General features: G+C 49.7%; 1 protein-coding gene across 5 annotated transcripts in view; it reads right to left on the reverse strand.

Annotated features, from left to right (window-relative positions):
* Positions 1-16,623, reverse strand: part of EEF2K (eukaryotic elongation factor 2 kinase) — a 41,227-nt gene that overhangs the window by 22,355 nt on the left and 2,249 nt on the right. For 2 of the 5 annotated variants that reach the window (XM_078605131.1, XM_078605133.1), the window contains exons 2-8: positions 9,649-9,813; positions 9,244-9,370; positions 6,492-6,527; positions 3,428-3,528; positions 3,120-3,180; positions 1,850-1,887; positions 485-656 (exon numbers count right to left, since the gene is read on the reverse strand). In XM_078605131.1, the coding sequence (XP_078461257.1) occupies positions 485-656; positions 1,850-1,887; positions 3,120-3,180; positions 3,428-3,528; positions 6,492-6,527; positions 9,244-9,370; positions 9,649-9,773 (660 nt within the window). In that variant the 5' untranslated portion in view covers positions 9,774-9,813. Of the gene's footprint in view, positions 1-484; positions 657-1,849; positions 1,888-3,119; positions 3,181-3,427; positions 3,529-6,491; positions 6,528-9,243; positions 9,371-9,648; positions 9,814-10,834; positions 10,922-10,967; positions 11,222-16,623 lie in introns of those variants that run through there. The other 3 variants (XM_078605134.1, XM_078605132.1, XM_078605135.1) reach the window with 3 other exon arrangements.

Raw genomic sequence — 16,623 nt, forward strand, 5'->3', positions numbered from 1 at the left:
TGGAACAGTTCAGCCACGGGTGTGCATCTACAAGCCTTGACTTAAAGCTTTCGTGATTGCAGGAATTCAAGGAAAACCGAGAGACTCAAAGAATAAGATAAGAGCCATATGTTGTTATGGGGTCATGTCTTCTTGTAATCTGGCTCAAAGGAGATGGGGACCCATTCAAAAAGCACAGGTGGTAACATTACCGCAGGTGGTGCGTTTCTCAAGCCCGCATTGATTGATCAATAAAAAAAAACTCACACTCGTGAACATTGCACATGCGCTACGACGAAGGGCCGTAGCCCTAAACGTCACGAGCGTGCGCATGTGTGAGCGTGCGTACGTACGCGTGCGTGTGCGAGCGTGTGCACGCAAGCTCGCGACAGCGTGCGTGCGTGAGCGTGTGTGAACGTACGTGCGTATGCTAGCGTATGTGAGCGTGCGTGCACGTGTACGCAAACGTGCGCGTGTACGAGACACGCGTGCCCGCGCGGGTCACCTTCTTGGGCGGGTTGTGGCGGTTGTACTCCTCGCCCCACAGCTTGGCGTCCATCTGCAGCCGCACGTCCTCGAAGTAGACGTCGCGCGTCACTGGCTCCATGTAGCGCTTGACCACGTAGTTCGACGCTGACTTCCACTGCTGGTGACGTGCGAAGTTGGACAGCTTCTTGCTGTGCATCGCAACAGCAGCAGCGAGTGAAGGGTCAGAGGTCGGCCACGACTCAGGCATCGCTTGCACAGGTCTCGCTTGCACAGATCTCTCTCCGGCACTCTTCCTCAGTATGCATTCACTCATCTTTCATTACAAGACATCATTCATTCCACCTCTCTCTGCTGCACTCTCTCATGTACTCCATCGCTCTCTCTCTCCTTCACTCCCTCAATCTTGCAATTGTTGTCCTTTATTGCTATTTTCCTCTCTCGATCACTCCTCACTCTCCCAGACACTCTCTCCTCTCTCTCTACTGGTCCATCTCGATCACAGTAAGCTCTCCCCTTGCTCTCTGTACCCTTCTCCCCATGTCACAATCACGCTTGATCGTTTCGTCTCTCAAAGTCTCCCTCCCCACCTGACTTGGATTGCAAGCCGCACTTCCTAATCTGAGTCAGTCACATTCTTGAACTGCTGCAAGTCTTACATCTGCAATACTTTACAAGTGAACATGAGGAAGTGGGGCTACTCCAGCGACTCCGGTGAGACACGGCCCGTTGAACATCCACCGGTCTGTGTCGGCCCTGCAGGAGTCGCGGCGCTATAAACGACCTGGCTATGGATACACACCAGGCCCATATCACTATGGGCCTATGGTCTATCCACTGCGAGCATTCTCTGGTTTAACACTCATGAGACAATGTCATAAAAGAAGGCCGTCTCTGGTGTAGGCCAATCAGTTTCAAAGACAATGCATCTTATATAATTATCAGAGTAAGTTTGTTTGCACGTTTTGCCACAAGTACGTGTGGCTGATGCAGACTTGATGCCTTGCAATAAGTATCTCTTTGGTGTTTGAACATCTTTACACCCCCTGTTTTATTGCCATAATGGGTAAAGCTTATTCTAGATTTTAAGTTTTCGTGACTGAAAGGGCCCATACCCTTTGGGTTTTTCGATAAAGTCTCTTTTTTACCTACGTGACTTTACCGAAAAAAACAAAGAGTATAAATCCTATTCTTAGTATTTTCATCATTTTGATACTGGCAAAAAGGGCCCCACTGTTTATTTTGAATTGTTTAGCGCTTTAAAGTGGAAGGGTAAGATGAGGCTTAGTCAAAATCCACGACTGACAAACTAAAAAAAGCCTGCGCTCCTCGTAACCATAGCCTGTGCATTCTAAACGAGGATACGGTTTCGTTTTGAACTTACGTCCGAAAGCACTCCCTCATCGCGCCGCGACCAAATGGCTGTTGGGAACACGAAAGGAAAAAACGAGCGTGTCAGTGCGGAGCCATCGCGACGTGACCACACAAAAGCAAACAACAACAATAACTTATTTCACATTGCGTATGTTTACATAACACAGGCGGAGTGCTGGTGGAGTGGTTAGCACATTCACTGTTCTTCTCTGACCACCCCAGTCATCAGAGTTTTGATTTCCAGACACGGCTAACATCAGCGGCGAGTCAAAGCTGAACCGGTCCTTTGCTCCTTTGCTTAAATAACAACTGCCATTCGCCACTAAGTGGCGGTGACGTCACCACGACGCTTGTGCCAGGCCATGTGCACCTTGAGGCCACGTGAAGTGTCGAACGCCCGCGGGCAGGAGGTCACGGGGCAGACACAGGTGCCACGGGTCGATTGACTGAGATAACTGACATGAGTGGCTGATGCACCACCTGTGCCCCCTACTGTGCCAACTTGTTGTGCTTTAGCCACCCGGCACTCCGCTCGTTGTTGTGAGCGTCGCTCCTCCGCCCTCCGTTGTTGTTGGAGGGCAACTGCCTCTAACTGCCCAGTAGCGTCCTTCACGAGCCTCCTCCACTGAGGCCGATCTTGACACCGCTAGTACCAGTCATCGGCATTGCTTAAATGAACCCACAGTGACCAGCATGGTGAAGTATGGTCAAATAAACCTCCCCCCCACATCTGACGTGGCGTGGGAAGGCCTTCACCCAGCAGGGGTATTGTTGACTAGTTACTTATTACTTATTCTATCTACATTTATAATCGGGCGCCACTGTGGAGAGATATTATCTCCTTCGCCTGGTGTGCAGGAGGCCATGGGTTGGATCCTAGACCCTGACGATGCCTTTTGTATATTTGGAGTTCCCGTGATCCCTCTCTCTAACGTGGTCGTGTCGGATGTTCTTCTCTGGGTTTCTCTGGTATTGCCCTCCATATTGAGAAACCTGCGTTCAGATTATTTGGCTGCGACTATAAATTCCCACGCGTGATGATGATATAAGCCACTTCGACGAGCTATCATCATGGCCATGTCGCCTCTGAAAAATAGTGAACAGCGCAATGGGATCTACCTGGTAAATAAAATAGTAAAGAGCAAAAATTAAATAGCAAAGAGCAAAAAAGAAATGTGCAAATAGTTTTGGAACCCATGGTGTGTCAAGACACAGGAATAGTGCAAAGCAAAAGAAGAAAAACAGCATTTGTTTAAAAAATAATATAAATAAACGTGCACCTGCTTTGCCATTTTCATGAAAACTTCATCCTCCACCCACTTGGATGTCAGCGCGTTGTACCTGTGTTGCACGCCACACACACACAAACACACGGTCACGACGGCTCCGGTCGTGCGGAATTAACTTTCAAATCACCTCTTTCATTTATTCTCCCAGGCAGCCTCTCGATGCCATTTTAAGTTCAATTTGTGGGCCCCCCCCCCACCCCCGGAACCTCGCGGAACGAGTTTGTTTAAGTTTGTTATTCTCTAACCTTAACTGTTTTAATTGCAGGTGCAAGGTGAGCCCAACAAGGGCACCGCCCCACCTGAATCGCGTTGCCACCTCCGTCTCAATCTCCTCCAGGTGGAACTCTGCCCAGGGATCCGGCATGTGCTTGGCCTTTTCCACAGCGTGCCGCCATGCCTCCTGCACCGCCACACCACCACCACCACCAATAACATCATCACCAACAACATCAGGAACAACATCACCAACAACACCATCAACAAACACCACCAACAACAACACCACCTTCATTCCTATGTCTACTGTCATCACCGCCAACACTACCATCTCCATTAGCAGTTATCACAACAAACCACCATTATCAAAACCATCACCGCTATACTCAACACCACCACAAAAGAACACCACCACCGTCATCACCAGCACCACCACATTCATCATTTCCAACAGCACCACTGTCATCATCACCATCCACTGCAACCGCCACCACTACCAGTCGCAGTGCTAACCGCCGCTTCAACTGCACTCGTGAATTAGTTGCACAAAAACCCATTTAGACCGCGATGAGCAAGTGGGATCATGGACCCGTCGATGCAGAGCCCATGGCAATCACGCTATGCCAGCCTACGACTGAGGACCCTACTAGGTATCAAATAAACAAGACCCGGGCTAATCGAGGACATGCCGGCAATCTAACTGTAAGCAAGCGAACGTAAACACTGCAGGTTCCTCGTGCGTTGCGCTGCAATCCCGGTGACCCAAACTCAATTATTCGGTTAACACATCTGTAAAAATATTTCGACTGGTCAGGCCTTCCCCGAGGTTGGACTTCAGCATTCAACGAGCACCCCGTGTGTAAACATCGGCCGGGCAAGCGTGGCGCTGGCCCACAACATCCCCTCGTGACATACACCAGCCTCCCTCATCGCTGCCTGTGTGAACAGAGTTTGGCCTGACAGCCTGTGTAGCCTACACGGGGGAACTTTGTCCTCAGGCCAACCCAACACCGACCATTCTCCAGCCCCAGCAGGCGCCGGTAGAGGCACAGTGTGTTTTCATCGCAGTCAGCAGCGCGTGTGAGTTACGCACACAGACCTCAACGCTTCTACAAACACGGCCCACCCAGCAATCCTGGCAGGCTTGCACCCTTTTGTCTACATATATGTTGAAATTAAGAGCAAAAGTGGAAAAGCCAGTTCCACAAATGAGCCGGATTTTAAATATATACAGTGTAAACCGTACTGACGGGGCAGTTCTCAGAAGTAACATCACTTCACTTTAGGTCCTATTAAGTTCTCAGGTCAATTTTATTTCTCGAGATCAGAGCACCAGCGTTATGTTCACGCTGTACACGTGCTTCAGCCGGAGTCACGGTTCCAGTTTAACCAGGTGTGAGAACTTGCGAGGCGAGGGACGCCGCTCCTCCTCCCCGTCTCATTTGCAAGGGCGGTGGCGAGACCCACATGTGCGGGCAAGATGGAAGGGTAGGACGCAAGGCTCACGGGAGAGGCAATGGAATGTTTCACGCGGATGGCAAAGCCTCGGGGATGTTGCTGACCGTGACTCCCTGCGGCGTCCACCATCGCACCTCACAGCGTCCGTGAGGACAGATTGGGATTTTATTATTTTTTTCTCTCGATACAAATCAAATATTCCATAAGAGGTGGCCGGGGTGGCTCAGAGGTCTGAGCACGGAGCTGGTCGATGGCTTCGGCCCGGTCATAAATTAGAATAGTGAATTACAATGGAGGAATCCGATGAGCCATGAAGCTCTTTTTCACAGAAATGACTGCACGTGAAAAAAAATCCATCGTATTAAAATGTGGGTATTCAATTAATGTCGTAAATAATCTAGCGCCTGACAATTTAGAAACAATTTTTTTTATATGATTTTGTGATGCCAATGAACCTCTCTAAAGCATGGTACATAGAAAATACAGCAGGGACAAGAGGTCAGCTGAGATTAAAGACTTAGTTCTGTCATATCTCCTTCTGTGGACCGTTCTTTACCAAGTGCTGGTGCACTGTTTTGCAAGAGTGCCCCGTGGATTGGTCGTCTTATGACGCGACTCCAATGGCGCAATTCTGAACGAAACTGACAAGAGCGAGAGGGACTCAAATATTTTCCAACTGCTTCTACCGAGGAGGCCTGTTAAGTGTTTTGCAACTCTAGCCATTGTGCGGTATCGTGCCTTTATGGTTCGGCGGGGGTCACGGTGAACAGCAGCCCCCCAGAAAAGGTCATGAATCACAGCCATTCCTACATGACGATCGGATCGTCTTACCCCCTTTTTGCCACTGCCACATCCGAGCCACACCAGTACCGGGGGGAGGGCCCTCACGATATGGGTTGGTTTTCCCACTGGCGATTTGCCGAGCCGAGCCAGAACCAAACCGTGAAATTCTGGCCTCGCGAGACATCTCAATTTGGCTTGGAGTGGGGGGCCAAGCAGGGCCAGGGGGCGGCGTTATTGTTTTTTATAGGTTACGACGCGACTCGCTGCGTGCACAGCGAGCGGCATGGCTTGCGTTCGGCAGTGGGGGAACGAAGTGACAAAAAAAACACTGGCTCCGGCTGAACCCTTTGTTGGGGCTGGCTCGGCACGGCCCCCGGCGTGGCTCGGTTGTAGCAGTGACAAAAAAACGTATTGGTGAATGTAAAGCAAACACAAAGCAACAATGATCTAAAGAAAAAGACGCCGCTCAAAAAAAACTCACAGCTATTATATGTTCTAGAGAACTACCCACTCCGTGCGGTTTGCCTGCGCTGTCTTACACGTGCTCGAAGCTTCGTTAATGGAAAAAAGAATGTAAAGTTATTCTCGAACATTTAATTACAGCACCTCCGAGTGATGTCACCTGCGATCACACAGCCGTACATCCCACAGGGCGAGTGCAGCGACATCGCGAGAACACGCTGCTCTGACTTCAACGTCTGTTTTGTTTCGCGCATTCACAGAGTACGTAGACTCATGTCGTACGGTCGCACAGACACGCCGTCCATCTAAACGCATAGCGTCTAAAATAAAATAAAAACGCATCTCAAGGAGACGCGAGTTGTTTGTGTGTTTTTATGAGCGACGTCTTTCCTTCAGGGGGAGGGCGACCGGGAGTGAGTTTTGATTAGAAGAGAACGAACATACCCGGCCCTGCTGCAAACCAGATTTTCTCATGCCATCCTTGACACCCAGCATCGCACCGCACGCCAGGCAAGACACGGGATGCGCCCCCACGCACAAGCAGCATTCAGGCGACACGCGCAAAATCGGGCAAGACATAAAACACAAAACAAAAATAAACACAAACAACATGATTAGCCAGACGCTGGGGAAAGGAACGAGGCGATGAAGCAAGGGAGGCTGAGAAGGGGGTTGAGGGCGAGGGGAGGAGGGGCGGGGGGGGGGGCAAGGATGCGGGTGGTGGTGACGCCGCAGCACGGTTTGCCGCACGTTGCAGAGGTTTGCCGTTCAAGATCCACGACCGTGCTGGTGAACACCTCCGGGAGCATTAACAATCAATAAAACACTTCGTCCGCTTCATGGTGGTCATCAAAGATTGAGTGAAGTAATTTTTTTAAAAAGCAGTACGCCACACGTGTTCCTGCGTCACGGTCGAAGTTTTGCGAGAGTTAACAAACGTAAATTGTCGTGACCAGCAATGTGGGCGGTTGAACACACTGTGGATGAGGCGGAACAAGTCGGTATGGTAAGCCGAATCGTCAACACGGGCGGAGGAATTATTGAGGCTCACGGGAAGAGTAACCGTGGTTATAGCAATAGAAGAGGACACAAGGAGGCGATTGACCGCTGGGTGAGCGAGCGAGTGACTGGAGTGAATGGGCGAGTGGCTGGATCATCAATCAGCCCCGACTACCATTGGAACCTCCTTTGCCAGTAGCAAAGTATGATAATTGTTTTTTTTACCCTTTTATCTGGCAAAAAAACTGACACCTTTCGGCGTCATCTGGTCCAACACCATGTGAGACTAGGCTCTAAGAAAAGCTGTCTCGGGTGTGGACCAATCACTTTCAAGGAAAGTGCATACATTATCAGAGTTGTGTGTTTTGTTTGCATTCCGACCGCAGGTATTGTGGTCAATGCAAACATGACTCCTTGTAAAAAAGGTGTCAGTTTTGTTGCCAGATAAAAGGGTAAAAAAACAATTATCAGCCCCGACTAATTTAAGTGACTAACGTGATGGCCCCCTTTTGGGTGGCAAATTTGTCACATGTAGGCACCACGCATCGAAGCAAAAATAAAATTTACTTGGCTTCTATCGAGACGAGTGAGACAGGAACTGGGGGCTCCACCCCACGTATCCATCGCGACAGTTTACTCCGACCATAGCCGGCTTCGTTCGTGGCGCAGGCTGCTAACCACGGGGGACCACCGCTCCACCCAACAAGAATCTATATTGTATTCAAATCAAGCGCTTCCTTCGATTCATTGAAACAAAATACAACTTAAAAAAAAACTCCCATGGGAACAGAGACGCAGACCTCGTTGAGGAAGGAAGTCCTGGACCCTAGGTAATCAACTTGGCTGCGGTTGCCACTCAAGGCAGCCAGGTTTCCAGAGTGATTGGTTTTTTTGTTGTTTTGTTTAACACAAAATCTCATTTGATTAACTGCGGCTTTGGCAGGGACGGTTGAACAGCTCGACGGCTGAACGCTCGGTGGGACCGGATTGTGTTGCGGATATTAATAACGGTTATTTCTTTATTTAAGGGAACGAAAAGAGAGATATATATTCTCGTTTAAAAAAAAAACACCATGGCAAAATGCGTGATAGCACATATTTCGATAGATTGGGTCATTTGAAAACAACAACAAAGTCGTCCTTGAAGAAGAGCTGTGCTGGTCAATGGGCTTTACTCGGGGAAATAAACGCAAAAGCAGTAAAGTCATAAAGTGCAGGAGAAGCGGAGATTTTTATGAATGTAATAACTAAGCGCCTGTTACCAATTTACCCGTAACGCACCCGATTCTCGTCAGGTCACGGGAGCCAAAAAGAGTTGAGCTTGGAAAGTGTGTGGATGGGCGACCGCCACCGTGTGAAAAAAGACCGGTGCAGTGATAGGCGTAGCGGTGAAGCAGTGCAGCAAATCGACTGTTGCTCTGCACCCATCTTCACCAACCCACACTGACCAGCGTGGTGAAGTATGGTCAAATATTCCTCACGGCTCGCAAGGTGTGGGTAGGCGCCCTCATCAAGCAGTGGACTGACAAAGCAGATTGGACGTGTACACGAACGATAGATCAGCACGGCTGACGGACCGAGTGCGAGACTGCGTTCCGTGTGTCGCCAACTGTCTTGACGAACCAAGTGATTGCCTCATGCACTCGGAGATTAAACGATGCGGCTGCTGCAGACGCTACTCTTCCCAGCTGTAAATGTGGCTGTCGCAGCTGTGTGGACGTCCACGCACGTGGCCGTATAACGGACGCGTCTTGTTGCAACATATCGCTGCCCGGGGTTTGAACCCAGCGCCTCGGCCGTGTGGGCCTCAAGCGAGTCGACGTTTGGTGTGCAACAACTAATCGATTCCGCAATTAAATCATTTGTTGTTACCATTATGATTTGCTTCATTCATTTTGGTGGCGAGGTGGCAAAGTGGTTCGCACACCGCTCTCAGAAGCCAACAAAATGAGTTTTATTCCCGGTGAATGATATCACCAGTGGTGGGTGGCCGACATCAGCGGCGAACAATATCTGAACCGGTCCTAAATCAACCGAGTTCAGCCCTAATGGCACAGGCATGGGGATGGTGGGGGGGGCGGCCTTCATACAGTAGCGGACACACAAACGGTCTCCCTGCGTCGCGCCGTTCTCCCCGCGTTCGCAGGTGTTTAAGCGATGGGGCGTTGGTGACGCGATGAGCCGCGCGTGCACTCACCCGCACGCGGGGGGAGACCTTGGGCCGGGGGGAGTTGGCGGCCGGGCCAGCGGAGACCTGGGCCGCCGGCTTCACGTGCTGCGGGGAGCTCTTGTCCACGACCTGGATCTCGGTGATCGGGCAAATCCTGCAGGGGGTCACGTCGGGAGGGGGGGGGGGCGATGGGAGTAACCGATTTGACGCGGTCTCGCATATGGCAGCGGGTAATTTGGATCATCATTGCACGGGCACAAACTAGTATTCTTCCTTAGATTTAATAACAATGCATTTTACGAAGCGCATCAACTGCGATGGCTCGCTTCGCGACAGACAACAACGTTCATCTCGCCTTGCTCAAAACGGAATTTTTTTTTACTCCAGGAGGGTTTGAAACGTTGATATCTCGCCAGAAGTGCGCAGACTCACCGGAAGTACTCGTCCCCATCTTCGTCATCGCTCTCCCCGGCGGGTTTCTGCGGCGGGCGATCGCGCGGTTTCCTCAGCGAGCCCTCCTTCTCGTCAAAGTGGAAGATGAGCTCCTCGTCACACATGTTCGCTCGAGTTTACAGGGTCTTCGCGAGCAGCAAGGGCCTGTGCCGTCGTGAGGGCACGGGGGTTGGGGGTGAGGCGACGAGTCCGTCGATTAAAATCCACTCTCACGTTTATGACGCACGCATCAAGTGGTGCACGTGGGGGGGGGGCGAGTCCACAGCCGGGCCGTCAGTTGCACAAACAAATCTCTTTACAAATTTGCGCAACCTAATTGGTTGTTTACGTGCACCCAGAGACGTCCAAATAGGAGCGATTCAGCTGCATGCAACCAGTCGGTCAGCTGTGGACGGACCCGGCTTCAGAATCGACTGCACGATTTATCCGAAATGTACGCCAAGAATACGCACGTTACCTGTCGGCTAACGGAACGTAACATACGGGACAGACAATGCACGCGAGCCGAAATAGATGAGACAGACAATACCGACGAGGCGGAACATACCAGACAATATGAACGAGACTATAAATAAGCAAAAATCTAATCGTGACGATTCATTGAATCACTGGGAAGAAAGAGGTAGGGGGTGGAACCATTACATTCCTAACACCCACACACACACCCCCCCATGCCCCTTGCTCCCTTAACGGTGAACTGTCTAATCAATTAAGTGGCGTCTGAAGAGTCGACGTCAAGTGGAGCAGTCACCGACAACAGCAGACAGCTGCAACTACGACGGAGAGCGCAACTGGCCAAAGGTCGGCGACATCACCATATTCTCCGCACCTTCTTCTCCGTCCGTTTTAAAACACAAGTTTCGGATGCGTCTTATAATCCGGAAAAAGACAACGTTTTCATCTGAAAAAAGATGCGTTCAAATATAGTTGTTCGGAAATCAACTTCCAGAAGACAGTTCTCCAAAGCAAATACACAATCACCCAGACACAACAGGAGAAACCACCGGCCATTCAACATAAATCTTCCTATAGAAACATCTCTCTCTCTCCACCCATTTTGCTCTGGAAGTTGGCTCTCTGTAGGGCCGTCTTCTCCCGTCGATTATATAACTAACTTCGTTCAAAACGACCGCCCAAAAACATTACGTTTTGAGGTGCGTCTTACATTTCCGGAGCGTCTTCTAATCTGAACAATACGGTAAATGCTCAACTCACTCATCGAGTGCATGTGCCGGACGGTGCCGAGTGCCGGGTGTTTTTATATCTGGGCGTGCGCCGTGCCACCCTGCACCACGCACCTGTGCACGCCGCGCCCCCTCGAACGCTCGTGCCCTCCACAGCGAGAGATCGGCTCAGCGGAGCTCGGCGTAGAAACTGGAGCAGAGCTCAAACCTCCCGATGAATCCCACGGCGCTCGCGAGACGTTTGGGAGATGCACGGGACAGAACGAGAAACGCCGCGCCCTGACGCGTCGTCGGGGGTCCAACTGTCGCTGGCAGCCAAAGGCACTTTTGCAGAGCCCGGCGTCAATGAATGGTGCGCTGGGTCGTTCGGTATTTGGCTTGGAGGGACGTTTAAAAAGACTACCCCCCCCCCCGTCTATTTATGCCAGCGCTGAAATGCCAACGCGGCAAGTTTGTGGGGAAAAATAAATAAATATTGCGAGCTCCACGGCCGCTTCCAGTCGGTGAACTCCGAGGCGACGTTGGCACAGGCCAAGTTCCACTGAAAGAGTCGACTAAATATAGCCGCTCACTGAGCGGCGGGCCAGGGCTCACCACGACCGCCATTGTCGTCGCGCTCCTCCACCGACAGCCGGGTTTGCACCTGCGAGGTCATCGGCGATCATCGTCGTCATTAGATGTGTCACGGGAATTTTCGATGGGATGGAATTATTTTAATCCCTCGTCACAGCGATTCCAGTAATCGTCGGGACTCATTCGAGGGTTGCGATTCAATCCGAGGACCGAGCATCATCTCGTTTGTATTGTCTGTTGTTCGTATCAGCTCGATTTTGCAATTTTGTTCGCTCCATTCGCCTGAATCGTCACGTCAGTAACATCCGCATATCAAATGCATAGAGCATAAATTACAGTTTCTCACATGTATAATACGATGCGTGTATCAAGAGTGCCTGATCATTATCGCACCGTGCCTGATGATTATCGATAAGACACCGGAGATTGCTTCGAAACCGCCAACGTGCACAGCTTAAGTAAGCAGGGGTATGTAAACATGTTTGTTCCATTGGCAGCAAACTGCCAAATCATCACTTACAAGTGTGCTCCTGCAAAGGAGGTCTATTTGCACGCAAACAGTGAAGACAAATACAAAAGGGTGACGATGAGAGTGGGGTGTGTTCCGTGCAAGCGAGGCCTTATCTTGGCAGAGGTGCAGCCCACGCACTGCAAGTCAAAGAACTGAACCCCTCCCCAAAGACAAGGATCCCCCATATAGCACTGTCGGGGGCAAGTGCTGGTAGAGTATGTGGGGGGTGGTGTGGCCAGGACCACTCCCAGCCAACTTTGTCTCCCCAGTAGCGATGTTGATGCACCGCACCGGGTATTAATTTAAGGCCGAGGCGACCTAGAGGAGGACCAGGACCGGTTCAGATAATCGACACCGGTGTGGGCCGTGAGCGGGAATCAAACTCGGGTTGCCGGGTTCGTAGCGCAGCGTGCTAACCGCGACACCACCGCTCCCACGCACACAGTGGTACAACAACACAGACGTACTGACACACAGAGGTACACGTGGACATATTGACCCACCCACATAGAGATACAGCAGAGACACGCGCGTGTATACGTACACAGACATACTGAAAGACACGAGCACACATTGACTAATACAAACTTGTGCGACCAGACACACAAGCGCACACACACACCCTGTGCATCAATAACAACAGCTGCCATTCGCTGCCATTCGCTGCCAAGTGACAAGCGATGTCACCAGGGCACTCGTGCCAGACTAGGTGCACTTGGAAGCCATGCGAAGGTCAGGCCAATCCACACAAACACCAAAGAGCACCCATATAGCCATTACCGAACTGTTGTGGCAAGTGGTGTTCGTGAGCACCTATTTTAAGGTCAACACGGAAAACTACTAGACATTGCCAGAACCACGCCCAATTGTCTTTACCCACGATACCAGGTGCAGTTCTCATTTGAGGCTGCGTCGACATAGATAGATTCCAGGTAAACTAAGGTTTACCTTTTGATTCCAGGTCAACTAATGTTGACCTGGAATCAAACTCATACAGCAAGGTTCGTAGCTCAACTCCCCATACAAAAAAACATACACATACACACAGACAAATCCCGCAGACAACTCAAACAATGCATACACACACATACGAATTGCTAGAACAATAAAATTGTAAACGTCATTTCAGTTTACAATGCAATTGACCTCAGGTCTGCACCACACACACACACGACACACATCCCACACACTGCGCTGTGCACGCTCACACTACCCACACACACCACGCCCAAACACATCACACACACAGCCACCTGTTGGGGCAGAGAAAGGCCTCACGAATACCCTTGATCGATCGAGGTCCCAGCAGCAGCAGCAGCAGCGTCTTAACCCTTAGAGACACAAGTCTACAAGTTGTGGCTCAGGTCCAATTACAACCGGCTCAGGGGCAGCTGCGTGCTCCTAGGGGTCACCGCTCGGCCAGTTGCTGCCACGGGTGGCTAGGAGATGTTAACTACCTCGCCTGCTATACACAGGAGGTCGTGGGTTCGATCCCGACCCTGGCGCCTGCTGTATATTTGGAGTTTGCGTATTCTCCCCGTGGTGGTCGCGTGGATTTTTCTCCGCGTTCCTCCGTTTTTTTTCCCCGCCACATTTAGAAACACGCTTTGAAGAGTATTTAGTTGGTCTAAATGTCCACATATGCCACTTAGTTGAGCTTTCATTTGTGGCCAGGTTGCTTCTGATAAATGAAACGCTTAGTGGGCCTTACCTGGTAAAGTAAAACATTGTTTGAATAGTTCATTTGAACAGTTTTGACTCTCGACACAGTGGGGGGGTGGAGGCCGTATCAACATTACAATAGTCTCTTGATCATCGTAAAATATAAAGCAAACGTTAGTATTGCAGCTTATAAAAGATATGTGTGTGTGTGTGTACAGTATGTGTGTGACCTCATTTGTAACTTTATCGACGCCGGGTAGAAGTATGACGACAACAATTCAATTTTAATTTATAAAGCGCCCTTAAACAATCGTTCTGAGGGCGTGTCTGACTTCGTGGGTCCTCTATAAGCTCAGCAACAATTTATTGTCTGTTACCGAGCACGGGGCCAAGGGACCAGGACGCGAGATAGACGATCAAATCCGCAGCACTATTAAAGCTGTGATAAGACTGAACGTGTGTGTGTGTTTTTAATCGAGCAAGGCTATATGACATGGGCAAAGAGCCGAAGGGAGGGAGACATTTAAATGCCGAGCAGTGCCGGGCGGCTGAAGCAGGAAGAGGAAAACTAGGAGGCGACGGGTTTACCTCGGATAGCCACCGAAGTTAGACCAGAGTAACACATTATGAAGTAAATAGGCGTGCCGAGAGCAGGCTGGAGTGCTTTGGTAAAGCTTAACTTAAATAGGAACGCACCAATCTGCTTTAATGAGTCACATTTTCAATCAGTCCACGCCAACTGTTATGACATGGTTCTGCAATAATAATTTCAACTTGCAACGCGTACACCATTCCATTCACTCACTCTCGTTAGGAGAGAATCACTCAAGAGGCACGAGAGTAACCACAGACAAGCTGAAAGGCAGCCACACGAATGAGCCAGCACCAATAACTGGCTAAGTTCTGCGGTCCTCTATATGTTAAGGCGTTACAGGCCAATGAATGCGTGTTTTTGCACGTGTGGAGGAAAATGGAGCACCAGGAGAAACCACGCGTGGGGGAACCGTTCTATCCCATAGACAGAACAGGTGGAGTCCACATCTTTGCTGTACTGCCCTCTCCTACCAAACCAATGGAACACACCGAATACCGCCTCTGCAGAGACGCACGCTTGGAATGAACACACGGATTGCAGAAAAGAGGGCATGCAAAGCGCATAACGCAGATTAACGACACGCCTCAAACGGTTGATGAATGAAATTAAAACTTCTTGGGCAGGGAAACGCGTCCACGAGAAACGTCCACGGAGGAGACGGAGTGATGAAATCCGCTCTTGTCGATTGTTACATCGCAAGTGATGGCTGCTTGGGGAGGTCTTCATCCAGCAGTAGATTTCCCATGCCTGATGTTGTTGTTGTTGCCATTGTCATTTTGAGATATTACACAATTGTGTTGCTATATTGTGAGATGCGTTGAAATCTTGATTTGAATCTTTCGTGACTGCACGAATCCATACTCTTTGGTTCTTTCGGTAAAGTCACGTAGGTATATATACCTGCTATTTACCCATTTGTCTTCTTGCATTACAATATTAGGCATGTTAACTCTTGAGATGTGTTCACGCAATTAATTGCCAGGGGTGCTATGACAGCATTAGATTACCTTACTTGGCGTGTAATTATGCTATGTTACAATTGCCATACAGTTCGAAACGCACGTTAAAGCCCAGCGGCGTCACTCTTCAACACTGGAGTCAAAACGTCAAGAGCCTTGCTCAGATGAGCATTGAGGTGGCGCTAATCTCCTGTTTACAGCCCCGAGATGTAAAATCCACATTCCTATAGCAGGGGCAAGTCTCTTTCAAAGGACAGTGTTGACCTTCCCACAAAGTGGCTGCAGAGTCAACCGCCCCAAACAGGATTTGAACTCGCAAACCTACCGACTGCGAGCCGCTTGCTCAGCAAGCCGAGTCAAGGTGGCTTGGAGATGTTAACTACCTCGCCTGGTATGCAGGAGGTCGTGGGTTAGATCCCGACCCTGCCGCTTGCTGTATATTTGGAGTTTGCGTGTCTCTCTCCCCGTGGTCGCGTGGATTTCTTGACCGGGTCTTCCAGTTTTACCCTCCTCGTTTAGGAACACACGTTCAGAGTATTTAACTGCTGTAAATGTCCACACGAAGACGAGCCACTTCATTGAGCTATCTATTTGTGGCCAGGTCGCTTCTGAAAAATAAGTTAATACCGTTCGTCCGTGGGCTTCGATCCCGACCCTGACGCCTGCTGTGTATTTGGAGTTTGCGTGTCTCTCTCTCTCATCATCATCATCACGGTGGCTAGGATATGTTAACTACCTCGCCTGGTATACAGGAGGTCGTGGGTTCCATCCCGTGCATGTTCTCCCAGTGGATGCGTGGATTTTTCTCCGGGTCCTCCGGTGTTTCCCTCCACAATGGGCTGTTATAAATTTCCACGTGATAAGCCACTTCATTTGGCTCTCATTTGTGGCCAGGTCGCTTCTGAAAAAGAACTGTTTAGCTCAGTGGGCCTTAACTGGTAAAATAAAAAATAGTTTTTAATAGTTTATAGAGTCATTTCATGCCAAGTGCTGGTCATTGAAACCTCTCAAGTATCCAATGACGCAGGCAACGCATGAATGATTTGAAATACTGTCCAATACATTTGGTGCGAAAGAAGCTAAACAAACGGTACATCCAAACATCAGCAAAGCACCCATGTTATTTTCTTGCATGCCACGTGACTACAGCGTTGATTGTTTGAAAAAAATAAGAATAGGTTTTACCCTTTCTGACAATAAAACAGTTGTATTAAGATTTTCAAACACCAAATAAACCTTTTTCAAGGCATCAAGTACTGCATTAACCACACGCAGTACTTGTGAACACGCAAACATTATCTGGTAATGTATTGCATTGTCTTTGGAACTGATTGGTCCACACCAGAGACAGCTCTCTTTGAGCCTAGTCTCAAACAGTTTTAGACCAGAGAACACCAAAAGGCGAACAGTACAAAGACATAATAAACGTTTTTGGGTTAGATCGCGTTATTTATAAATGTGTCGTAACCC

The sequence above is a fragment of the Lampetra planeri genome, chromosome 23, assembly GCF_965212315.1.
Source record: "Lampetra planeri chromosome 23, kcLamPlan1.2.h2, whole genome shotgun sequence".
Lineage (NCBI taxonomy): Eukaryota > Metazoa > Chordata > Hyperoartia > Petromyzontiformes > Petromyzontidae > Lampetra > Lampetra planeri.